The sequence below is a fragment of the Babylonia areolata genome, chromosome 1 (genome assembly GCF_041734735.1).
Source record: "Babylonia areolata isolate BAREFJ2019XMU chromosome 1, ASM4173473v1, whole genome shotgun sequence".
Taxonomy (NCBI): Eukaryota; Metazoa; Mollusca; class Gastropoda; order Neogastropoda; family Buccinidae; genus Babylonia; species Babylonia areolata.
The window spans coordinates 24,803,965-24,831,937 of NC_134876.1; the positions used below are offsets into that span (position 1 = coordinate 24,803,965).

At 41.2% G+C, this 27,973-nt stretch overlaps 1 protein-coding gene across 3 annotated transcripts in view; it reads left to right on the forward strand.

The window, feature by feature from the left end:
• The window catches only part of LOC143280995 (uncharacterized), a 55,066-nt gene extending 48,787 nt beyond the window's left edge, over positions 1-6,279 (forward strand). For all 3 annotated transcript variants that reach the window (XM_076585862.1, XM_076585872.1, XM_076585852.1), the window contains 3 exons: positions 1,195-1,287; positions 2,644-2,728; positions 4,153-6,279. In XM_076585862.1, coding sequence (XP_076441977.1) covers positions 1,195-1,287; positions 2,644-2,728; positions 4,153-4,376 — 402 coding nt within the window. In that variant the 3' untranslated portion in view covers positions 4,377-6,279. The remainder of the gene's footprint in view (positions 1-1,194; positions 1,288-2,643; positions 2,729-4,152) is intronic.
• Positions 6,280-27,973: the final 21,694 nt, after the last annotated feature.

Here is a 27,973-nt window from a genome sequence, read left to right on the forward strand (position 1 = left end):
AATGTGAATGGTTCATTTTAATGGTTTATATTTCCTGTTGCTGCCATGTTTTTAGCTTCAACTGAAAGCTGTAAATCTGCAAAAGTGCAGCCATTATCTCTTTGATCATATATACGTTCCTCTTATGACATAAACAGAAGTCAGTGTTGCTGCATTGCTTGTTGCATACGTTCACTTGTATGTATCAGTGCATTTTTACATGCATGTCCATTTCTTTACCTTGCACCGTAAGCAGCCATACTCCATTTTTGGGGGTGTACATGCTGTGTATGTCCTTGTTTTCTTTAACTGACTGTTCACTGACATACATTATGGGTTTTTGAAAGTGTGATTTTGATCTTCTGCTGATGGGCGCAACAGGCTAGCGGTTAAAGCGCTGGACTTTCATCTCAGGGTCCCTGGTTCAAATTCCAGTCATGGTACCTGGTGGGTGAAAGGTAGAGAGTTTTTCTTAGGTCAACAGGTGTGCAGACCTACTAGTGCCTGAACCCCCTTCATCTGTACACAATGCAGACAATTAAATCTGTATACTAAAGACCCGTAATCCATGTCAGCGTGCAGTGGGTTATGGAAACAAGAACATACCCAGCAATCAACCCCTGAAAATGGAGTATGACTGCATACTTGGTGGGGGTAAAAACGGTCATACATGAAAAAGCCCACTCTTGTTTACACGAGTGACTGTGGGAGTCACAGCCCATGAATGGAGAAGAAGAAAAAGAAGAAGTAATCTTCTGCCTTCGAAGATGCACGAAACGAGTTCAGGCACTAGAAGGTCTGCACATCTGTGTACATGGTAAGTTAGGAATAATCTCACACGAGCTTTTGTAAACTTAGGACGCTCACTCAAATTGAAAGTTTGACATTTTAACCACTCTGCTGTTGTGCCCGTCATGGTGTCCATGGCGATATGATGTGGAGCTGTACAGTGTGTTTGCAATGTGTTGCAGGTGTTGGTGTCCATGGTGATGTAATGTGGAGCTGTACAGTGCATGGTGCAGTGTGTTGCAGGTGTTGGTGTCCATGGTGATGTGATGTGGAGCTGTACAGTACATGGCGCAGTGTGTTGCAGGTGTATGTGTCCATAGTGATGTGATGTGGAGCAGTACAGTGTATGGTGCAATGTGTTGCAGGAGTTGGTGTCCATGGCGATGTGATGTGTAGCTGTACAGTGTGTGGTGCAATGTGTTGCAGGTGTTGGTGTCTATCCAAAGCATGATCCTCACTCCTGACCCTGTCTTCAATGAACCTGGCTATGAAAGAATCAAGGACACTGAAGAAGGAGAGGTTGGTGAACAATGTTGCTGTGTGTGTGTGTGTGTAAGCTAATGTAGGTGGAAGATGCTACTCTTGTGTGTGTGTGTATGTGTGTGTGTGTTCATATATTCATTTATTTTTAGGTGGGGCTCTCATCCTATGTTTTCTCCACGTTTTTTTTTTGTTGTGTGTGGGTTTTTTTGGGGGTTTTTTTTTTGGTAATGGCATCCATCCTTTTTTTCCCACTTTTTGAATTACAACAAAATTATGCTATGTTATTTTATTTTTATTTTTAAGGCCTTCCCTTCTTTGTCACAGGTCTTTTTTGTTTGTATGTTTGTTTTGATCGATATTAATCTTTCATGTGCACACACACATTTACTCATACCTTTCCCTCATTACTTATCGTCTGGTGCAGCCATTGGTCCAGTTGTCTTGTGATACATTACTTCTTCAAGCTTTTCTGTGATTGAAGGCCTAAAGGTTTGGTCAATTTTATAAAAATCTTATTAATATTATATCATACTTGTCTGGTTAACAATTCAACATTGGTGAATTAATTTGTTTAAATCATGTACGGATGCAAGATATAAACAGAATACTGGATCCAACACTAGACTAATGACAAACCCAGACAGAAATAATCACTTGACACATACTTGTCTTTTCAAATTTGCTTAATTCATTGCTGTGAACACCAAGCAGTTAAAGACAGATTTAGAACCCTCCCAGCTCTTAGTGATACAACAGTTTCTGTTTCCAAAATATATGTTCTTGTGGTTGTTAATATTATTTTGATTACAGGGTTTGTGCATGGTCTTGGAAGTATAGAAGAGTCTTTGAAAATATGAGAGGACCGTTTCTAGGGCTGGAGAGGTCTTGGAATTTTAATGAAACCCTTGACCAGTACCATTGAATAAAGAGCTTAAAGCAAATTATTGTAAACAAACGAACAGAGAATGGTGAAAATTGAACATCGATACTGGGATATCCACTGCATGTGTGTGTGTAAAGCTGCATTTTTATGGTTTTTTGTATACATATTGAATGACTGCCATTCTTACATTGTTTATTATGTGTTTACATGTTCACACCAAAAATTAAGTTCTCTTATTGGAGACAGTAAAGTTTTCTGTATTCTGTATCTTCTCATGTGTCTGTGGGTCTGGGCGGATTGGACAAACATGAAACAAACAAAAACTCAGCATCAAGATGTTTGTCTATGGATCTGGGCAAAGCAGACGAACAAGAACTAAACATCATTTTTCTGTGTGTGTGTGTGTGTGTTATTGTGTATCTCACAAAGTAAGCATGGCTAATCCATGCCTCTGACATTACACAGCACAGCTAGAATGTATTCACCTGATGGAATGGTGTAACTTTCAGGTGCAGAGTCGTCAGTACAACTGGAAGATTCACCTGCACACCTTGCGTCATGCCGTCCTGGGTCAGCTTCGCAATCCTCCACCAGGTATGTGCTTTTTTCCCCTCAAACAGTTCTTCTATTCAAATCAAGCATTATGGTAGACTGACAGACACACAATAACAATATTAATTGTAATTGTGTACTGCTTGAACTATGATTGATTTTTTATTGGGGGGGGGGGGTATATATATATATATGTAGGTATATATATATATATATACGTATGTATATACACTTTTTTTCCTTTTTTTCAAAGGCTTAGTATTTTTCCTGACATTTTCCATTACATTTTTTTTCTCATAATTCCCTGCCTATGTTTTTACCATTTTTCATGGGTACATATGAAAACACATCCACCAAGACGTATGAACAAAGAAAGCAGGTGTGCACTTTGAAGACTAGTGTCTTGCAGTTTAGTCATAAGTTAGTTTGTAGTTGATATTTTATATATTATCTCCATGTACATCATTATTATTATGCATGCACAACAAAATGCAAAATATGATTTATAGTACCAGGTATGTGCTTTGGTGGCTTTGAGGAAATGGGAGTATCAAGTGGGGACAACCCCAACATTTCATGCGTTACACAGTTAGGTCCCTTAGACCATCATCTGGTTTAGTTGATCTGTTGCTCTTGAGTTGGGTGTGTGCTGTGTTGGAGTTTGTTTTGTTTTTTACCCATGCTTTTGAACATACGTGTGGAAAGTGAATCAGTGCTTTAAGCCTGCCAGTAGTAATAAGATATTTTTACACATTGGTTTTGGTTGGTGTTTTTTGTTGTTGTTGTTTTTGTTTTTTTGAATACTGTGGTTTGAAGGACACAGGGTTTGAACCGAGTCATGGAAGTCTGGAAGTCTTTGAATAATGAGAGAACCATTTTTAGGGCTGGAAAAGTCTTAGAAAAATATGATTTGCCTTTCAGCGTCTGGGGAAAAGTCTGGAATTTTAATACATATATAAAAGAACCCTTTGACAAGTATCGTTCAACAAAGAGCTTATTGTGTTTTAAAAAAAACAACCAAAAACAGATAAAAAACAAAGAACTGATGAAAATTGAACATCAGTACCATCAGTCTCTTTCATCAGTGGTGTAGCACATGAAGTTTTGATTCAGTATGCCTTTGTATTTGGTGCAAACATTTTTGCACTCTGGACTGGAAAAACTCTGACAAAGCGTTGAATTTTGTTAGGAGAATCCGGGAGATTCCTTGGGTAGAGAACACTTCATTAGCTGGAATTATGATGACAGTCTGGAGGATCTATGCAAATTATGAACTACTTATATTTTTCTATAATATCATACAAAAATTATTATAATTTTATATGAATCCTTTCAGGTTTTCAGCATCTAATGGTGACAATGCCTGATTTGTGCAAAGCAGCGTATTGCTGCTTTTAGGTATATATGTGTGTGTATGTGTATATGTGTGTGTCATAATTCTTATAAAAATATCTTACTCCTTCCAGGCTTTGAGCGCGTGATTCGGCAGCACTTTGCCCTGCAGAGGGAGATGGTTCTCAAGCAGTGTGCTGAGTGGGTGAAGGGCTGCGAAGACCCTGACCTCCTGAAGCGACTGCGGCAAGTGTCGGACGCCATTTTTGAGGAAATCATGAGTCTGGATGTGGACTTCAATGAGGTGGAGATGGACAGCGAGGATGAGGACGAAGAGGAGGAGGGGGATGAGGATTGAATTTCAATGAGTTTATTGGAAAGGAGTGGAATGAGCAGGAAGAGGGGGTGTGCGTACCCTGAAGTCTGTTCTACACCAGAATTTTTTTTTCTTTTTCAGAGTAGGGAAAGAAACATTACAGAGACAGGTTGACTGTAACTCTGCATGTATACTTTTTCATTATGTAGTCTTTTGTGTTTTAACATCAAGGTATTATTTTCATTCAGCCATGCAAAACATGAATGGTTTGGTGTTGTTATTGTTTGTGGAAGAAAAACGTTTTGGGGGCATCTGTTTTTGTTTTTTTTTTGTTGTGTTTAATGAAGCAAACTTGTACAAGTTTACACAAACACTTATTCAGGCATGAATGTGCATGTGCCTGCGCATGCACACACAAACACACACACACACACACACACACACACACACACAAACAGATTGATCCAAATGGACATTGTCTATGTTCTGTTTTAATTTGCCTGAATGATTTCTTCCCTGTTAAAATCATCAACAAAAACTGCACCAGACATCCAGCCCATGAATAAGCGCAGACTACAATTATTGAACATAAATCATTCTGGTCATTGTCTTTGGGAGTGGGTTATATGAATATGAAGGGGTTGAGCATTGGGATGGACATGACACCAGTGTTCAGATTGTATGGCCCTTGAACGACACATCAGCATTGAAGCCTGCAAATGACTTGTGACAGTATCTCTGCTTGGGAAGAGGGTTGAGGCTTTAAAATGACAAAGCTCAAGGGCTGAAAATTTTTTAAGAGTCTGCTTTTCTTTTTCTCGCTCTTTTTTTTTTTTTCTTTCTCTCTTGCACAACAGCATTAAAACCTTGACTACTGTTGACGAGTATGCTCGTCCGTGAAGAGTTGTCATTTTGCTGTGATAACTTGAGATGAACGGTCAGGATGTCTGTCACCACTCTGTGTATCTGGACTTCTCCCCCTTGGGACTGCATTACATTTGATCAGCAAAATCAATTACCTGTTAAGTATGGAACCAGTTGTGAATGCGTCAAACCGATGCCACACTGACCTCAAGATTCAGCAGTCGACTAAAACTCAGCAAAGGAGCTGCAGCAGATGTTTTCATTCTGAAATGTTTGGGTTTTTTTATGCAATATGCCTCACAACTAATTAAGTCATGTTATATTGTTCTTTTTGCTCAGATTTGTTCAGAAAAAAACAACAATTGATTACGTATCTCTGTTGTGTATGTGTGTTTTGTGGTGTTTTTTGGTGTTTTTTTTTTTTTTCTTTTTCCAGTGCAGTTCCACCCCCTTTTAATCCTGTGATTGTTGATGATGTTGGTTGTAATCATACAAAAAAAAGTGGCAGCAGTTTTAACTTGGCGGCTTCGTGTAGGCTTCAGTGACCAGAGTGAGGCTGTGCATAAATTTAACCACACAGACTGATGTGAGTGAGTGTGTGTCCATATGTGTGTGTGTGTGTGTGTGTGTACATGAATGAACTGATGGGCTTTCAGTTTTATGGAGAAGTGGGGCTTTTTAGTCTGCAACAGTCTGCTTGCTGTCAGATGGAATCTGTTGGTGGAAGATAGTGGGTTTGATTTTGTAGAACAGAGTGGTAAGGGGTAAAAAAGAGAAAACAAAACAAAACAAAATATTCTTTCTTAGATGATGTGCAAGTTTGTTTTATCATTTATATGTTTGTTTGTTTTTTTTTCTGCAACATTATGCAATACACTGAATGATGCTTAATGTTATGGTTTTTGTTTGTATTCTTGTGTGACCCTGTGCAGTCAACTGAAAAATAAGCAACGTCAAATTGTATACTTGTGTGAGTGTGTTTGAATATTATACTGGAATCATTTCTTTTCATGTGCTTGTCTGTCTCTCATTGCTTTCGTGGTCCCATGGCGCATTCCAAATAAACTGGTGATCATGGAAATACGTGTGAACGTACTAGTGATCATGCGAATCATTCCTCTTCTCCCTTCTCTCTCTCCCTCTGTCCCTGTCTGTCTCTCTATTTCCCGGTCTGTCTCTCTTCTGCTCCTCTGTATTTTTTGCCTGTCGTTCTGTTGTCCAACTTCATTCAATCAATCTATCAGCTCCTTTGTTGTCTAAGACGCACAGTGTACAGAAATTTGCCTTCGGGCTCAGCATCTGCTTAGCAGATGCAGTGGAGTGTATATGTATTCGTTTGGACGCAGCAATACTTACTTGAGCAACTGAACTGAACATAAAAGAGGGACAAAAAAAGTTACAAGCTATTTTGAGAAAAAAAAACTCAGTCATTTCATCATAATAATAAATCGCATTCAAAGAGGCAAGGCCTTTAAGACTCACTTGTGATACACTTAAAAAATGATAAATAAGAAATATAAATAGAATTAAATTTTTAAAATCTTAGAAATTGTTAAAATGTGTTCTGTATTTGATGAAAAGTTTCGTGTGAAAAAATAAATGGCATTTATGCAGATTCCAGCCAAGCATGTTCGGGTCATGAGTAAGTAAACTTATTCACAGTGCTAATGCATTCTTATAAATAACGTTCAAAAATTAATATTTAAACTTTTTTTTTAGCGTGATAAATCGGTTTCGGTATCTGAGGTGTTAACGCCGTTTAAATCATGTTGTTTTGGTACATCTAGGGCATTGAAATTATTTTAAAATCCGCGGTAAAGGAGACGTTACCATGGCCTCAAGCACACCACAAAATTTTCCGCTTTCTCCACATCTGCGAGATCGTGTTCGACAGGCTCAGTTACCAACAGAAACTTCACATGGTCCATTCACTTTTTTTTATGTTCATTCTAGTTAATTCACTGTCCACTTTAAATACTCATATGCAATAAACACGTCGATGATATAATCAGTGTCACTTTAGGTGTTCTGTCCAGAATTTGAATTTCTTTTCTTTTAACTGAAAAAAAAAAGAGGCTTCAAACCCAGCCATTTATGGGGGGCGGGGAGGGGTAGGGGAGGTTTTTTTTTTTTTTTTCTGACCGATGAAGTTTGCACGAACACTGTTCGGCCGATCGACAAGACAGACCCACACCGTTTGCTAAAATGCTCCACGTTTGGATAACCAAACTAATTGAGATTTAAGTGTTCCGTTGCTCCTCTGTCATCATTCAGCTTAACCGTATTCGGTCGTGATTTCACAACTTTTGTTCGCGGGCTTCACGACTTGCAAAGATTCCTGATTTCGTCGATCGTCTTCAATCATCGACAAAAATTAATGAGAAAACTCACAAAGGATAATAAGATTTTTGCAGCATAGATCGATAAAGGAGTGAAAAATAAGTGGAACTGGGCCTGGCAAGATGAAACCGTGAAAACAGAAGTGAAGAACAAAAAAGTAACTTTACGGGAAGGCCCTGGCGACGCCAATCACAAAATCAACGCCGCGGTCAAGGCCAAGTGCGATTAGTGTCAGATTGTATGGGTGCAACTCTTCAGTCTAGGCACGGAAATCTGTTTTCAGATCTACATCGAAAACGAAGCGTCCGTTTCTTGGCCGGTGGGCCGCCGTTCTAAATCATTTGCCGATAATCTGTCAAAAATGAAAACGGAATGCTCTTTCGAAAGCGTCGTTTGTTGACCCCTTGAGAGGCGATCCAGTGACTTGTCAGAGCACCAAAATCGAAGGCAAAATGTTTCCAAACAGTCAATTGAAGTGTCAAAATGCCGATAACAATAGGCGATCCCTACATGGCACACATTGATATCACTGTGAAAAGCATGCACTGGCACGCGCGTACATGCACACACATGCGGGCGAACACACGCACAGACTTGCGCGCGCACACACACACACACATACACAGGTGCGCGCACGCACATGTACACGTAAGCCGCCGGTGCACACGATTTCCATCCCTGTCAAGCCACTAAGGCCGTGGGTACAACTGCTTGACCATCTGTTCATTCAGCAAAAGCTGCAAACGTTTTCAATCCAAATTTTGTATTGGCAGACAAAGTATTTGTAGAAAAACTGGCAATGTTAAAGTTTACCACACACACACACACACACACACACACAACCGAACACCGGGTTTTACGTAGACTCACATTGTTTACACAAGTGAGTCAAAAAGCACTCGCATGATCCGTGGAAGGATAGGGAGTAGGGGAAGGGAGGCAAGTCCGTCGCACAATCACTATCGCAGTCAAATCATCACACTGTAATATAAACAATAAAAACACAACAACAAACTAATAGAGATATAACAGTTTAGATAAGAATTATACTTTAAAAACTGAGCTTGGTTTCGAATCGCCAAATGGGGGATAGGCTGGTGTGAGTAAGAATAGAAAATAACCATACACGCGCGCGAGCGCGCATGCACACACGCACATGCACGCGCGCACTTACACACACACACACACACACACACAGAGGTAACCTTCTTAAAGAGGTGCACTCCGACCAGAATTCTGCGCATGGCAATAACTCGTAGCTGAAATCGTGTTTACTTTGTCCTCTCTGAAGAAAAAAAGCAGACAAAACACCTAAGTTATCATTACACAGCTCATGCAAAAATCGAATGATCACACAAAGTCAAATCAGAGCTGAATCATCTTTATAGCTCTGGCGAGCCACAGACGGCAATACTGTATAGGCAACCATTTTGAGAGAGACTGATTCATCGAACAAACAAAAAACCCGCCAAATTCCAATTTCGATCAATAGAATTTTCGACACGAGAGAAGACTTCCTGGGCTCTTAATTTCTTCTAGTTAAGATTATTCAAGAGGGAGAAAGCAGTCCGTATCTGTTATGAATAAAAGCTAATATATAAAATAACTTGCACGAAATAAACATTGCAACCTTAACCGAGCCAAGACCCAAGCCCTGTTCAGCTTGACCTGAAGAGCTTTTCGCCAGCACATCGTGAAACTTTAGTCTTCAGTGAACTGAAACAGGCCGCAAAGCTCCTCTTCACGACACAGCACTGCACGTGCAGTATCCATGTGTTTCTCAATGTTGTGTTACTATTTAAAGCCACAGACACGTGGCCATGACTGGGCTGCAAACATTCCTCAGCGAACACGCACGCACGCATGCATGGGCGCGTCCACACACACACACACTCTCTCTCTCCCCTATATTTTTTCCTCTTTTTTCTTTTTTTTTCTCTCCCCCCCCCCCCTTCTTTTTCCCTTCTTAAAATTTTTTTTCATTGATGGCTTGATGTAAAAAAAAAAAGAAGCAATTGTTGCTTATTCAATTTACCACCATGAAATAAAATCTTGACTTGACCACACACACACACACACGTTTTCAGAAGAAAACAAATCGAGCGCATAAAAACATGACCCCGTTAAACTTGAAATAAAATCAAAAGGAAAAATGGCACGATCACAGTTGTTAAAATCCAAGTATGTAAGCTAAGAACATGCATCTGATGTTGACCATTCCTTTCATTTTGTCGCAAAAGATGCACACACAATTCTTTTTATAATAAAAAAGCAAATAAACCACAACAAACTGAATACAACCATATCATTACATATAATACAATCAAATACGTTTGGGTAGTTCCGCCGAAAAAATGCCAGTGGACAACTTACAATATTATTGTCTAGGCGCTAGAGCCTAGAAGGAAGAGACAGAAAAGAGGAGGAAACAAAGAGAAAAGAAAACTGGAAGAAAAAGCGGAGAAAAAGACTGTAATAAAATATTCAAAAATGGAGACAGTTTTCCTGAAGGTGGGGATTACATTTACTCTATGAGCCCCCTGTCCTCTGATGTGACCGACCACCGCTTTTGACTTTACATCGGTGAAAAAGACACATGCAAAATATGGGAAATATGAAGTTGGAGGCCCCATAACCACTCACCCCCTCAAACAAACAGAAAAGAGGAAGAGAGAGCTGAAAAATATTAGACTGGAGCGTCCCCCCCGTCCCCCCTAAAGAAGAAATCGATAGATGCTGACGGAGTACCTTATCACCTGAAAACAACATTCATTGACAAAAATATATAATTAAATTACGTCGAAAAAATTACAGCCTCACAAGTAGCACCTTTGATTCGCACGCACGCACACACACACACACACCACCACCACCACCACCGCCAACAACCCCAATTGATTCAGGCGACTTCAGTACAGCAGTCACTGGCACTTCACATCACCGGTTGTCAAGGGACCTCCCGTTCCACCCATCTCATTTTTGTAAACGTCCGTTTGAAACTTCTGTCGATTGTGGTCGTCTGCCCCCCCCCCCCCCCCACCCCTCCCTCCCAAGAGTAAAAGTAAATTGTGGCCAGGTAAAACCTTCAGCTTGCCAAGTCGTCTAATTACCACGTCCAAAACCACGCCCTACCGTCCCAAAGCCACGACTTCTCTGTGGTTTCTGACACAATCACCCGCCGCCTTTCTCGCGTGGACCGGAAAAGCGACCAGATAACTTTTGATCAACGAAGGGAGGTAACGCCCACACTTGTTGCCCAGGCAGACGACAGCGAGAGGGGAGGATCCACGAAGAGATGTGATGTAAGTTTCCTCCGCGCTTGGGAGCTTGGTCCTCTTTCTGTAACTTCTGTAACCCTTGTGTCCTGGACGGCTTAATGAACTGCAAAGATTGTTTGAATGTTGGTTTGTGGCGTGCCACTGTCTGAATGGATCCTGACAGCCCTTCACTGATGGCACAATGCAAACGAGGTGGTTGAACCATCTAAACTCTCTCTCTCTCTCTCTCTCTCTCTCTCTCTCGTGGTGTCTCTCTCAGCCTCGGACAGTTTCTCAGTTTATCTTCGATTCAAATAGATTTTAGCTTAGAAAGTATTGTGAAGAAAGGGTACAACATGATTCTATTCGTAAAATATATGTTGGATTTATTTGACTGACCAAATATTCAAAGTTGAATGGATTGGCCAATGATATGTTAGAATTTCTCCTCTCCCCTCTTCCCCCTCTCCCACCACCTTACCCACCATTCTTCTAAATTTTCTTCTTCTTCTTCTTCTTTTTTTTTTTCCTTTTTTCCTTCGTGTTTTTCTTCTATCAGGCCAATTACTCTGGTGATAATAAATTTAATCTGATGTTAATATTGATATTAGCATTATTTTACTATATTATGTACTGTTTGTTTATTTGTTTTATTTATTTATTTCATTACTTACTGCTTATGAATGTTATTTGATACAATTCATAATATGGTTCATCAGCCGTCATGATAAAATTGAAGTGCAACGTTGTGAGCACAGTATAAGCTTTAAGCTTGTATTGTTGAATAATTAAAGATTATTTAAACCAAGAGTGTGTTGTCTTGTGAAGGGGACAACGTGGGACGATGTTTGTCATCCCTTTTGTTCAGACACCTTGTATAAAATGGTATTTAAAAGAAAAAGAAAATCAAATCAAAAAGCAAACCACGGTTCACCGCAAACAATCGAGTCAAAAAAATTCATCCTCAGGAGCCTACAAACGTTCATTTCACATGTGTGTGTGTGTGTGTGTGTGTGTGTGTGTGTGTGTGTGACTTATAAACATCAGACACACTCATGTCTGAAACATCACGTGCATGCAGACACACAAAGCCAATTTAACTCCAGGTTACCTGCCACGACAAGGATGACGATGACCATTGCTTGAAGTTCTTGATTGCCACACAAGAGGAGGAGGAGGAATTTGTGTAATGTCCCGTCACACACACTGATGATTGTAGACATTTTGTTAAAGTATTAATTTTCGAATTTGAGTTTCAGTTTCAAGGAGGTGTCAGAGCATGCGGACAGATCCTTATAAACGCTACAACATATCCACTGTTGAAGAATAAGAAAAGGCAGCAGATACCCGACTTTCGCATAAACCGAACGCGATGATCAGGCTTTTAACGTATGAATGTTATCACCTTAGTATCAGTATCAGTAGCTCAAGGAGGCGTCACTGCATTCGGTCAAATCCATATACGCTACACCATATCTGCCAAGCAGATGCTTGACCAGCAGCGTAACCCAACGCGTTTAGTCAGACATTGAAAAAAAAAATTAAGAAAAAAAAAAATAAAATAAAAATATAAAAAAAGGAAAAAAAAAAGATTGATAAATAAATAAATGAATAAATAATAAAAATTTAAAAAGGGAGGAAAGGAGGTGGGAGGTGAATGCCGAGATGGAGGAAACAGGGTAGAGGGATGCTGGAATAGAAGGTGAACTTTTGAAATAAATAGAAATACTGCGACACGAGAGAATCGGCAGTGATGAGACAGACAGTCCCGAGATGTGCAGAGGAACTGCCTACCGGACAGGCTGGTTTTCCAGGGTTGACAGTGTGCAAACTGCTCACCTATGTTCAATCAGTGTCAGGAACTGTGACACAGGCAATATTGTGGACACAGAGTAAACCCAACAAATATATCACCCTTGTCTACAGCACGAACTTAAAACATATTCTATTTATGTCCGTGGTGTATACTTTGCAATTATAATCGCGTCCGCTGAAAATAAGCGTTTCGTTAATTACTCGTTGCATGTGGCCTGTCTTTTCTGTAACAGAAATTGAAATTAACCAGAATTTTGTAATGCACTGCGAACTTAACAGACCGATAAGGGAAAAGTATTTAGCTAAACATACAGGCTCGATTGTCCAGTCGATGTGTTGTACTGACGAGCGCTTTGTAACTAAGCCACAAGTGTTATAACAGATGCAGCAATGTATATTTGAAACATAAAGAAGAATATATCACTACCACGCGTGATTTTTTTTTTCAAGCCACTTGTTAACGTACACTTATGTTAACGGGCCAGAGGCCCATATATTAAAAGTTGTGCAAATTCGAGAAGAAAGAAAAAGGAAGAGTTCACAATTTGCAATGACAAAATATTGTCCGCTTGTTTCTGCCACGGTTTAAGGAACTCTGAAGAGATCATGATGTGTCCCGACTGTTCTGTTTTTTCTGAAACAGGGAAAACTGTAGGACGGGTAGTCAGTGTGTAAACTGGGCCGTTTCGACAAAATACCTTTTTGTCCCCCTTTTAGACGGGCGCGATAGCCGAGTGGTTAAAGCGTTGGACTGTCAATCTGAGGGTCCCGGGTTCGAATCACGATGACGGCGCCTGGTGGGTAAAGGGTGGAGATTTTTACGATCTCCCAGGTCAACATATGTGCAGACCTGCTAGTGCCTGAACCCCCTTCGTGTGTATATGCAAGCAGAAGATCAAATACGCACGTTAAAGATCCTGTAATCCATGTCAGCGTTCGGTGGGTTATGGAAACAAGAACATACCCAGCATGCACACCCCCGAAAACGGAGTATGGCTGCCTACATGGTGGGGTAAAAACGGTCATACATGTAAAAGCCCACTCGTAAGCATACGAGTGAACGCAGAAGAAGAAGAAGAAGTCCCCTTTTTTTCATAAAAGGAAATGAGTTCAGAAGATTGGCTCAGTAAAATGTTATTAAAAACACCGTTTTCCTGCACACTGCATTTTTGTCTTGATAGAAAGGAATCTGAAGGCTCAGTGGGAAAGTGCTCATATCGATTTATTATCATTTGAAACACAGTAACGAGAATTTAGACAGCTGTGAAATATTTTTCCTTTTTTTTCTTGTACAACAACACTTCAATACTACTAAAAGCTTTTATCTTTAACTAATCTATAAAAAAAAATCTCATCAGGAATGAGAAGAAAACAAAGCACGGAAAAAGATGCAAAGTTAAAAAAAACACATTTCACATTTGAATTCAACAACAGTTGCATGCCGGTTCGTTACCCTTTCATCCTCAAATTCAACTGTCACATGCATCATATTGTTACATATTTTACAGACAACAATCCGTTTTCTTGACAGTTGTGTTGTATCATTGTTTCATTTTATTTTGTATTTTGTTTTATTTCATTTTCCATATTTGGATCTTCCTTGTCCAAAACGTTATGCAAGTCTCGTGGAGAAGGAATGTTGGCTTATTTGTATCATTACTGATGAATATCTGTCTGTCTGTCTGCCTGTCAGCCTGTCTGTCTCTGTCTCTGTCTCTCTCTCTGACATTTGTTTCATTCTTGATAAATCTCTGTTTCTCTGTCTGTCTCTGTCTCTCTGTCTGTCTGTCTCTGTCTGTCTCTCCGTCTGTCTCTCTCTCGCTCTTCCTCCCCCCCCCCCCCCCAACACCCCTCCTCCGCCCTCTCTATCTCTCTTTCTCCTCCCCCCCTCTTTCTCTGCGGACAAGTCTTGACTCACACACAGCTTCCTTTGTCGACACTTCACTTTTCATCTGGGAAGGCTAGTGAAGAGGGGGAGACCTGACAATTTGCGTGTTGTGTTTTATAGCTATTAATCCTATTATGGCGGCAGGGAGAGCAATTTCTCGCCGGCAGAGCCCATTGAGAGCTCTCCTCTTTGTGTCCCCACTGCTCCCACCCCCGACCCCCCAACCTCCTTTCCTCCCATCCTCCTTTCCCTTCCCCTACCCCCCACCCTCTATGCTTTCCCTTCCCCTACCCACCACCAACACCCGCCCCTCCTTGTCCCAGCCGTATAGATGTGGGGAATCCTCAATACCTTGTGGGATATGTGTACTAACTCAAATTACTGCTGAATGGTATACTGTTATTGTATGTCTATGTTTACTTTTAGTTTGCCATTTTATGCCTATCCTTAAACTGTGATTATTATTACACATGTATGGCTGTGATGATGTATGTGCGATTTACTCAAAGTTACCTTTTAAGGAATTTTGTTATTGTATGTGTGTGTTTACTTTTAGTATGCTGTTTTTGCCCAGCCTTCAAGTGTGATTATTTGTACACGTGCATAGCTGTGATGATATATGTTTGGTTTACTCTGTTATCTTGTAAGGGATCTTGTTGTTATTGTTGTCTACTATGATTATTGATTATTGAATGGTTTCCTCAGGGTTGACAAAAAAGCATTTTATGTCTTTTATGTATATGTATTGAATGACTGTGATTCTCTTGTATTGCTTTTGTGTTTTACACCGCGAATGAATTTCTTTTCTTGAGATGGGGTAAATTATTCTGTATTGTGTAAAGCAAGTTGTGAACAGGTGAAATTTTCAAAGTCAGTGTTTCGATGGACAAGTATAATTTCAAGTTAACTTTATTATCTCCAAAGAGAAATTCACTGTAGACGTGTTTCTAATGCTCACAATACAAACCTAAAATATACATTTAAAAGACATGTACATGATCGGATAATCAAGAGATCACATACAATTTTAGAATTGCGTTACTTTGACCACATCTAAGAACATTTTAGATATTGAAAACAATGACGGTATTTAATAAACATGTACTTGTTTGAATATTTAAAGAGATGACATAAAATTGCATTCACAAAACACATAATGTTTTATATATTCAAGAGCAATAAACAGTTTTTAAAAACCAATCATACAAGAACAGTTGAGTTTGAATACATGAATGATTAATTATACAGATCTTTGTGACAGAAACGAATGGATGAGAGGCACAACAGTTATGATCTTTTATGTGTTTGTATTTATAAATGTACTTTGATGTGTTTTTTTTAAGAAATGGGGTTACATGTGTTAGTCACTGACTGTAGACAGAAGTGAATGGGAAACTGTCAATATTACACTTAAAGGGAACCCCCCTCACACTGTGCCTTCTGCGATAATTCATTTTAAACCTGTCGGAATTGTTTGAAACAAAACAAACTAAATACAAATTGTTACAAAATGATTATCAACAAGACTGAAGGGGGAGGGTATAAACAGGAGAGATAATTTTTGTTTATTTTTTTTATTAGTCTGGTGACAAAATCATATCCGTCTTTTTCTTCTTCTTCTTCATTTCCTTTCCTGTTTGTCAATCGCCCAGTTTGGTGCTTGCCTTATCTCGAGCACGAAATCCAAACAAATAGTTACACCGAATATTTTGTTAGACTCTGGTGAATTGCTGAATCAGCTTTGACAGCCGTTGGTGGTGTTTATGTATTAAAGAGCAAATCATGCCATGCAGTGCTAGACCTATTTCTCACCATTTGCTCTTCGTTCCTCTCTTGTTATCTCTGACTGACGGTCATAAACATCGTTTTGTGGTTTGCTTTGTTTTGTTGTTTGGTTGGTGGTACCTTAAGATTTATCCCAAATGTGACGTCCACGATCTCATGGGCTATAAAACACACGAACAAAACAGGACTTAAGAGTTTCTTTTCTTATTAAAAAAAATCATTTTTTTAAAAAGCGTCGCGTTCAGAATGCAAAGGCTTTGCTGCCCGTTCAGTTCAGCTAGCTGCAGTTGACTACCGACGTTCGGTTCATTGAAATCTTGTTCATTCTTTTCGACTGAAAACTACATTCCATATTTAATTAGCCACGCTGCATTAAACGAGAGTGGCAGAGGACACTACTTCAAACCAACCAGTCCTCTTGGAGGAAGGAAGGGGGACGGGGAGGGTGGTGCGGAGGGTTAGAGAGAGTCAACAGAGGGGGGTGGGGGAAGGGTGAGAGGTGCCGAAGGTGGTGTGGGGAGGTTTCTTTTTAGAGAACTCTAACTACTTTAATGGGCCTCATTACTTAAAACTCAATATTCCCCGCCATGTTGTCTTGTGCTGAGGCTGAATGGATCGTGGGCTCTTTTCTCCGGCCGTCTGACTCCTGCTGCGTCCTATTTGTCCAGCTCGCGCTCTGGCCTGGGCAAAGGGAGCTAAGCGACGGCAAAGAGGTAGTTTCCCTTGGAGAGATGAAGCGAGATAGCGCAGCGGTCTTCCCCGTTTCGTCCAGAATAGTTGAATACTCTTCTGTTGATGCAGTACAATCTCTAGCTGTTTTCTTTATTGTTTTCTAAAGCTCAAGGAAAACTAGAATTTGAAAGAATGGAAAGTCCATATAAAAAAGAAAGGTGATGATCCATGGTGGTGTTTAAACGGTTTTAATTTCAAAGCTTGCCTGAAAGCGTCTCTGAGTCAGCTATAAACTAATAGAGTACTTTCCCCTCGTACCCCTTCCGCCTCTGCTGACCGTACAGTGGGTCATCGGACTCTGGTTTTTGAGCTATGTACCAGTCATATATCATGCATTATTTTGTTTAACACCTGTGGGACATCATCCTAATATCAGCCTTAACACACACACACACACACACACACACACACACACACACACACACACACACTTCTGACTGAAGCTACCCGCTTTTTTCTACATCATAAGAAATGAGTGTGATAGACCAGGGATAAGGTGTTGGAGAGGGAGTGAGGAGGAGATAAATCTTGATAACTCCCCTTGGAAACTCACTTGGGCCTCAAACCCGGACAGACGTACAGGACTCCACCCCGTCGAACAAAGAAACCTTCACAAAGCCAACATCCGGCACTGAGCAACGAAACCTTCACAACACCAACACCCCAGCACTGAACAACGAAACCTTCTCAACACCAACATTACAGCACTGAACAACGAAACCTTCACAACATCAACACCACAGCACTGAACAACGAAACCTTCACAACACCAACACCACAGCACTGAACAACGAAACCTTCTCAACACCAACATTACAGCACTGAACAACGAAACGTTCTCAACATCAACATTACAGCACTGAACAACGAAACCTTCACAACACCAACACCCCAGCACTGAACAACGAAACCTTCTCAACACCAACATTACAGCACTGAACAACGAAACGTTCTCAACATCAACATTACAGCACTGAACAACGAAACCTTCACAACGCCAACACCCCAGCACTGAACAACGAAAACTTCTCAACACCAACATTACAGCACTGAATAACGAAACCTTCACAACACCAACACCCCAGCACTGAACAACGAAACCTTCACAACACCAACACCCCAGCACTAAACAACGACACCTTCACAACACCAACACCCCAGCACTAAACAACGAAACCTTCTCAACACTAACACCCCAGCACTGAACAACGAAAACTTCTCAACACCAACATTACAGCACTGAACAACGAAACCTTCACAACACCAAGACCCCAGCACTAAACAACGAAACCTTCTCAACACTAACACCCCAGCACTAAACAACGAAACCTTCTCAACACTAACACCCCAGCACTGAACAACGAAACCTTCTCAACATCAACATTACAGCACTGAACAACGAAACCTTCTCAACACCAACACCCCAGCACTGAACAAGGAAACCTTCTCAACACTAACACCCCAGCACTGAACAACGAAACCTTCTCAACACCAACATTACAGCACTGAACAACGAAACCTTCACAACACCAAGACCCCAGCACTGAACAACGAAACCTTCACAACATCAACACCCCAGCACTGAACAACGAAACCTTCACAACATCAACACCCCAGCACTGAACAACGAAACCTTCACAACACCAACACCCCAGCACTGAACAACGAAACCTTCTCAACATCAACACCCCAGCACTGAACAACGAAACCTTCACAACACCAACACCCCAGCACTGAACAACGAAACCTTCTCAACACCAACATTACAGCACTGAACAACGAAACCTTCACAACACCAAGACCCCAGCACTGAACAACGAAACCTTCTCAACATCAACACCCCAGCACTGAACAACGAAACCTTCACAACACCAAGACCCCAGCAATGAACGACTCAGCCTTAACGGCGCAAGCCGGTGTTACACTCAGATTTTCCGACTGCTGATTCTCAATGTGTCCGGCTCTGAAACCACAAGTGTGAAATAACGCTAAAGCCAGCGATCCTCGATATCGGACCCGGGTATACGACAACTCAGATACGTAACGTACCTACAGGTACCCACACCCCCAATGCATCGCCAGGAGAACAGCCAGGACTTCACCCCTTTCAGACAACCAGGATTCCCCCTTTGGACGCCAGGCAGACCTCTCAACCAGCACTCACCCCGTCGATCAACGCAACCTTCAGTGTACCAAGACCCAAGCTTTGAATAAGTTGATCTTAAAGGCGTCAGCTCATAGGTCGTAAGACTTACCTCCGCATAGAAATCGTGATACATTTTTTGAATGTTAATTCACAACGCTGTTTAGTTCGTCATCACCACACGTGCAAACGCACGTGTCTGTGTGTGTATTAAAACTGTAACTTCTATATAGCTCGATCTACTGAAAGTTTTCAACTGTTCGACTGGAGCTCAGTTGCTCGTTCGAATATCGGAAATATCACAAATTATCGGAGACGACTCAGTTTCAGTTTCAGGAGGCGTCAAAGTGTGCGAACTGACCTGTATACGTTACACAACATTTGATTAAAAAAAAAAGAAAAAGAAAAAAGAAAGGCACACACACACACACCAAAAAAGATTCCTTACCTGTGCATAGACCCCAAGCGCTCGTCAGAAAACATAAACTGACTGAGATTTGAAACACGAACATATCCCACTGGCATGGCGCGCGAAGGGGCGTACACCGAAACGCTGAATCAACCAACGTCAGCCACAGAGTCTGGAAGAAAATGGGGGGAAGAGGGGGGAAGAGAAGAGGACCCCCAGCCCAGACTCCCCTTCCCCCGCCAATTGAGGGGCGTAGGTCCCAGGATTGCTCAAACAGACTAAAGTGCCAGCGGGCATCGTCAGCGACCCTTTGAATCCCCCCACCGATCGGCACACAAGGTCTTCCTGGGCCATTCGTGGTACTCGGAGGTCGCCCAATCTCGTCGGCAGGCCCCGGCACTGTTTACTCTTCCCATTTTCCCTTTCTTTGGCATGTCTGTAGAAGTGCCCGCTCCGTGGTCCCTTTAGAGAGAGAGGGGAATGGGGAGGGGGAGGGGTGCAGAATTGGTGATGCTACTCGTGGAAGGGACAGGAAAGGGTGTGTGTGTGTGTGTGTGTGTGTGTGTGTGTGTGTGTGTGTGTGTGTGTGTGTGTGTGTGTGTGTGTGTTCTTACAATTTCTTTTACCCTTCCACTTCCATCACCCAATCTAAACCCCTTTTATTGTCTCCGAAAGACTTGAATCGTGTGTGTACAACTCTGTGGGCAGCGGACTAGACAGGAGGGTGGGGGGGGGGGGGAAGAACTCCTGGGTGAGGAGGGGACAATACCTTCATATGAAATAATAACCTTATGTTTGCTCTCTGTACCCCCCGCCCCTTGTTCCCTTGTCCACACCCCTCTCGGCACATCTCGCCTTCCTTCCCCCTCACCCCTCCACTGTCTGCCTGTCTCTTCGTCTGCCTCCCACCACGTAAAAAAAAGGGACATTTTCTGGCGTTTCTGTCCCAATCAATGTAGCGAGTAAAGAAAAAAGTATTAAAAAAAATAAAAAATAAAATAAAAAATAAAAAAAATCCCCGAATATCCTAACCCAAAGCTGTATCGGTTTCTTGGAAGCGTCAAAGTGTGCGGAGTGGTCCATGATTGTACGTCACACAACATCTGCTTTGGAAAAAAACAAAAACAAAAACAAAACAAAAATGTTTTTTCACATACCATTTAACCCCTAAAACAAAGAGACACAGAAGAGTCAAATGTTTTGAATATCAGTGGCAGAAATGAATGTTACAAGTCAACACAATGAATGAGATTCATCTACGAAACTGTTCTCAGATATGACAGGAATATTTTCTGGTTCGATTGCGTTAAGTGAATGTTTTGTGTGTATGCGTGTGTTTTGTTTGTTTGTTGCTTTTTTGCGGTTATGTGTTGTTTTTCGTGTGGGTTTTTTGTTTTGTTTTGTGTGTGTGTGTGTGTGTGTGTGTGTGTGTGTGTGTGTGTTTTGTTTGTTTGTTTTTTGTTTGTTTGTTTGTTTTTTTTTTTCACGATTCGCACCGTTTGTTATCCCCCATGCTATTTTCAATCTTGATTTCGGAAGTTGCTGATGAAGTTAATGAAATTGGAAACAAAAACATGGTTTTCTTTTCTTTTTCTTTTTTTCTCTCTTTTTTTTCAAAATATTTTTTATTCATTCAATTTTTGTTTACAATGCACACATCTTAATATAACTAAACAGTACGAATACAATACATTACATTAACTTAATGCGTAACAGGAAAAGAAGGCGTAACAAGACAAAGACGTATACAAAAGAAGAACATAGGGCATGCATGGTTCATATTCTGCACAAATATTTTGTCACTGTTCTAAATATGCATTTCGTTACAAACAAACAAACAAACAAAAAAAGAAAAAAAAAGAAAGAAAGAACAACGTGGTCACAAATAAATAAATAAAATAAATAAATAAAATAAAATGGAAAACAAATATATATAAAAAGACAAACTAGGGGGCACTTTCTTGGTATGCACAGGTGGGAAATTTCTTCATATGGGTGTCAATGCTGCATTTTTTCGTCATCTAAATAGGCAATGTAATACATTCGAGATCTGAATTTGTATCACCACAAGACAAAGGACATTACAGGCAGAGTTAGCATAAAAATATCAATAAAAAAAATAACAGAATAAAGTAACATAGGGGAAACAGAAGATCAGTTGCCTTTAACTAATGGATTGTGAACCTAGTTTGACAAAGTTCATTGTTCTATCAAGTTCATGTATGGCAGCCATTTTATAACAAATTCTTTCTTTTGCATGTTCAGTAGGTGTGCATATTTTTCAGTTTTATATATGATCTTTAATTCTGTCAAGAACATTTGGATATTTGGTCTAAGTTTCTTTATTCTGCGTCTGTATATAATTTTTTTTCCCCAATTAGTATGATAAGATCTAATACGTCATCAGTTCTACTGTTCTCTTCAGTTCCAGATAATATAAGCTTATTATTCAGATTTAGGTCAGCACAATTTTGACAATTTTTCATGGTGATACTTTGAAAGTCTGTCCAAAAAGATTGTGAGTACTGGCAGTCATACATGTAATGGTTTACAGTGTCCTTCTCTCTACTACAGAAGTTGCATTTATCATTATCTATTAATCCCATGTTTTTTTAGAATGGTATTTGTCACCAGGATTCTATGGCAAATTCTAATTTGAAACCATTTTAACTTAATATGGTTTATTTTGCAAATCTTTTTCAATATTTCTTCCCAGTCTAACTGAGTATTTAAGTTCTCCTCCCATGTTGTAAATGATTTAATGCTAGATACTTTTAATTTATTCATTAATATTTCGTAATACTGTTTAGATCCTTTATTTACACTCATTAGGAGGTGTTTAGCTTTTATGTTGATTTCTGCTACATTGCTTTCAATCTTAATGTCATTCTTATTCAAATAATATTTAATCGAGTGAATGCAACTTGTAAATTCCATGGAATTAATTCTACATCTTAGTTTTTGTGAAAAGGACTGGTACCTTAAGAATTTACCATTTTCATCAATCAAATGAAAACATCGTTTTCAGTTTCTACCTGTTTGCAGATGAGATTGGTTTATTTTCTTCAACTCCAGCTGGATCACAAAATCAACTGAACAATCTTGAAAAAGCATAACAATCTCTCAGACTATAGGTAAATCTGAACAAAAGGAAAATAATGATTTGTAGAAAAGGTGGTCATTTGTCAAAAGCTGAAAAATGGTTTTATAATGCTGAGGAAGTTGAAATTGCAAACAGTTAGAAATACTTAGGTTTCCGCTTGACTACCAAACTATCTTTTGTTTCTGCGTTAGAAGAATATGTGGGCAAAACAAAAGACAGCGCAGTCGAAATCATGCGTACAATGTGGAATCTTGGGAGTATGAATAGAATTGTATTGTTTAAACTGTTTGTTGCACAAGTAAAACCCATCTTGCTGTCTGCATCAGAATTATGGGGAACTATGCGTTTTAAAACACTAGAATCAGTTCATTTATTTGCATGTAAACGATTTTTGAATGTAAGTCCCCAAACGCCGAACGCAATGGTATACTGTGATACAGGTAGGTATCCTCTGTACATTGATAGCTGCATTTACGCACTATGATACTAGTTCAAACTGCAACAGATGCCCATAACGAGAATTCCAAAACAAGTGTACATCATGAGTGTGAACAAGATGACCAGCTGCCAGAATGCTTATTTAAGATATTGAAAAAAAAAAGAACAAGAAAAAAAAGAACCGTACATTTTGTGGAGGGTAAGAAGACGAAATTCATGTACTGGCAATTTGTCCACAATATGATATTCTGAGAAAGTAATATTTATCCAAACATGTGCACAATTTAAGGATTCCCCTTTTACCACCACCTCCCCCCCTCTCTCTTTCGCGCGCGCACACACGCATTTTCACCCGCCATCACCCTCTCTCTCCCTCCGGATTGTAGGCCGGTGCCGCCTTTGATGTATCAGGTCCACCAGACAGTACCTCAGTAAATCTCAGACTGCTGAAGGCAAAGCCCACAGCAAAAAGCGCCCACGGGGGAATACAAAAAGGGGGACCATTAAAGTTAACAAGAACCGGGTGCTGAAACTCTCTCTCTCTCTCTCTCTCTCTCTCTCTCTCTCTCTCTCTCTCTCTCTCTCTCTCATCTCTGTCTGTCTCCATCTCTGTCTGTCTTTCTCACATCTATGTTTCCTTTTTTTCGCTCTCTCCAGTCATTAGTCCGTGTGTGTCTGGCACTCACTTTCCCTGTCAACATACTTTCTCTTTCACTCTCTCTCTTCTCTCTCTCTCTGTCTGTCTCTCTCTCTGTAAACATCTGTCTGTGTGTCTCACTCATAACTTTTTTTCTCTCACTTCGAGCATATCTTTTTCTCACTCTTTAACCCCCCCTCACCCCCCAAACCCCCACCCCTCTCGCTCTCATTCGTCATTTCTTTTCTCTCTTTCATTCGTCTCTCACTCTCTCTCTCTCTCTCATTCTCTCTTCTGTCTCTCTCTCCTCTCTCTCTCTCCCTACTCTCTCTCTCTCAGTCTTTTTTGAAAGCTAATCGCAAGCATCCATGCAAGAACCAAATGAGCGGAGCCGGGTGAATAGAAACGGGGGAGGGGGGTGTGGGGGGGTGAGCGCTGTGGTGAACAGGAGTCTTCTCCCTTTCTCCCGTCAATTCCAGCCAATCAGCGCCTGCATAGATCAGTCCGCCGCCCGCCATTGTTTTGAGAGAAAAAGAGGGAGGGAGAGAGAGAGAGAGGGAGAGAGAGAGAAAACTCTTTGTGGCCGGGATGACTGGCCAAGTGAAAACAGATGGGACAATAATTTAGTTCGATTTTCGTTCTCTCTTCCCCACTCTTCCCCCCCTCCTGGTATTCTAATGAAGTGTTCTTTCTTTTCGCGAGTCGAGTGAGTGGTGGGCAGAGTGCATGAAGGCTGTTGAAGGTGGTTGTGAGCTTGTATGCTGCTGCTGCTGTTGTTGTTTTTGTTGTTATTGTGGTGGTGGTGGTGGTGGTGGTGTGTGTGTGTGTGTGTGTGTGTGTGTGTTTTCGTATGTTCATACGTTCGCGCGCGTGCATATGCACATGCACGCACATCACACGTTTGAGCAAATGAGTAAAAAGCAAATGTCTAAGGTAGTTATTCTAAAACAAAGGACGTAAAGCACAAACAATGCACAAAATATAGTCATTCATTATGTATGCCTAAAAGACATAGAATACAACAATGTCAACTTGAAGCAAGGCATTCATACAATAATCACAGTCACAGAAATGCAGAACTCATATTATGATTGTCATAAAAAAATATCATAGACATGTAACAACAACAGACTGCTCCTGATTAGATCAAATTCATATCACGTTACGCACAAATACAAATTAGATACATTTTATGAGTCACATCATTACATTTGTTTAATTTCGAAACAGAGCAGTGTTTGCCTGAAGGTAGGAGGTGATGACTATTTACTGTAGCGTGAAATGCACGTGACTTTCTGCATTGATCTGACATTGTACAACACACTTCGGCTGCTCTGGGTCACACACTCTACAACCTTCCTGTATGCATTCACAACATTACTCAGGATATTCCTGTTTTCCACACAAATACTCGTGTACACGCAGGTAAACGATAATGTTAAAACATATAAAGCATCGTCTGAATTACTGAAAGAGTTAACACTGATAATATATATATATATATATATATATATATATATATATACATATATATATACTAATTTCGTGAGCGTCCTCTTTCAACGCCAGAAAAACAGCCAGGACTTCACCCCAAATGATACAGCAAGGACTTCGCCATTTGAACGTCAGAAGGACATCGGGGCTTTACCCCTATTCAGACAGCCATGATTCCCCTTGGAACGCCAGAAGAACAATCTAGGACTTAACCTCATTCAGACAGCCAGGATTACGCTTGGAACGCCAGAAGAACAGCCAGGACTTAACCCCATTCAGACAGCCAGGATTCTCTTTGGAATGCCAGAAGAACAGCCAGGACCTAACCTCATTCAGACAGCCAGGATTCACCTTTGGAATGCCAGAAGAACAGCCAGGACTTAACCCCATTCAGACAGCCAGGATTCACCTTTGGAACGCCAGAAGAACAGCCAGGACTTAACCCCATTCAGACAGCCAGGATTCACCTTTGGAACGCCAGAAAAACAGCCAGGACTTAACCCCATTCAGACAGCCAAGATTCACCTTTGGAACGCCAGAACAGCCAGGACTTAACTCCATTCAGACAGCCAGGATTCCCCTTGGAACGCCAGAAGAATAGCCAGGACTTAACTCCATTCAGACAGCCAAGATTCACCTTTGGAACGCCAGAACAGCCAGGACTTAACCCCATTCAGACAGCCAGGATTGTCTTTGGAACGCCAGAAGAAAAGCCAGGACTTAACCCCATTCACACAGCCAGGATTCACCTTTGGAACGCCAGAAGAACAGCCAGGACTTAACCCCATTCAGACAGCCAGGATTCACCTTTGGAACGCCAGAAGAACAGCCAGGACTTAACTCCATTCAGACAGCCAGGATTACGCTTGGAACGCCAGAAGAACAGCCAGGACTTAACTCCATTCAGACAGCCAGGATTACGCTTGGAACGCCAGAAGAACAGCCAGGACTTAACCCCATTCAGACAGCCAGGATTCACCTTTGGAACGCCGGAAGAACAGCCAGGACTTAACCCCATTCAGACAGCCAGGATTCACCTTTGGAACGCCGGAAGAACAGCCAGGACTTAACTCCATTCAGACAGCCAGGATTGTCTTTAGAACGCCAGAAGAACAGCCAGGACTTAACCCCATTCAGACAGCCAGGATTACGCTTGGAACGCCAGAAGAACAGCCAGGATGTAACTCCATTCAGACAGCCAGGATTACGCTTGGAACGCCAGAAGAACAGCCAGGATGTAACTCCATTCAGACATCCAGGATTACGCTTGGAACGCCGGAAGAACAGCCAGGACTTAACTCCATTCAGACAGCCAGGATTGTCTTTAGAACGCCAGAAGAACAGCCAGGACTTAACCCCATTCAGACAGCCAGGATTCCCCTTTGGAACGCCAGATTAACCTCCCACCTGAACAGACATCCAGGACTCACCCACTGGAACAAGAAACCGCAAAACCAAGACCACAGCCTTGCATAGTGCCGTCAGCCAATGGCCGTTAAAGTCAGTTTAACAGGTTCCGATCAAGACTACCAATACCGAACAACTTTACCTGAAAGAGCACAAATCAGTAGGACATTAACCCCCACTTACTTCCAATTTGAATTAATTTTCTTTTCTTTTCTTTTTTTTATATTCCTTTCACATTTGTTTTTTTTTCTATTATGATCAATGGATATCACTTACGGTGGTAACAATGATGTAAAGGAGATACGTTTAGTTTTGAGATGACATGAAACTTATAGGGCTGCTAGCCGTCACATATGCTGGCAATAACCCCTATTTCCATCACTGCAGTGCCCTAGTAATGTGTATGAAGCAACGCTCATCCTCTGGGTGAGCTGTCATCACATCACAGTGCTTTTCCTGTTGATGAACAGTAGTCACATGCCATTGTAACACCTGCAATCATAATGCTCTTTTACTCTCTCTCTCTGAAAGGGAGTTGGGATGGGAAGTGGAATGGGGGTGGGGGGGGTGCGGCTCAAAACTTTTCCTTTTGATGAACAGTAATCACATGCCGTGGTAATACACTTACGAGGTTCTCTCTCTCTCTCTCTCTCTCTCTCTCTGTGGGGAGGGAGGGAGGAAGGATGGAAGGAGGGCGGGCGTAGGTGTGTGCAACAAGAAGTCAACAAACAATGTCGCATCGCTTTCACGGCGAGCAAACGTCCGGGGCAGCATTTCTCTGGGGCAACATTTATCCGATGAACTTTTTTCCACGTGCTCCCAAAATGTCCGAAATACGATAGTCAGTTGATAAATCCCGTTCTGATCTATGTGCGTGGCTGGACATATTCATGTGAGGAATTACTTAAACCATCACAGACCCCACGCAGTAGGCTACCTTGATTATGTCTACAATGGAATGTTGCGTTGGACGTGAATCACTATTTTATTCCTGATAATTCTTCAGGATCGTCCCAGTCCAGTGTCACTTGTCCGTGTGAGAAAATCCGCAGATAGAGATCTGTCTCTCAGTCGTTCTTGTGTCGGAGAGAAATATGTCCGCACTAAATCAACTCTTTCGGTGTGCCCCTTTTAGTTTCAAGTGGTGGGGGTAGATCTCTGTCACTATTAAACTGCAGTCAAAAGGAGGGGGTGGGAGGGGAGGGTGTAGACAGGTGGAAATCCAACCCGTGTGTATAGGGGTGTGGGGGTGTGAGTTAGAACGAGACGAGGACTCAGCTGTCTGGGTACTACCCGGGGTGCGGTGATGAGCCTACAACCAGCCAAG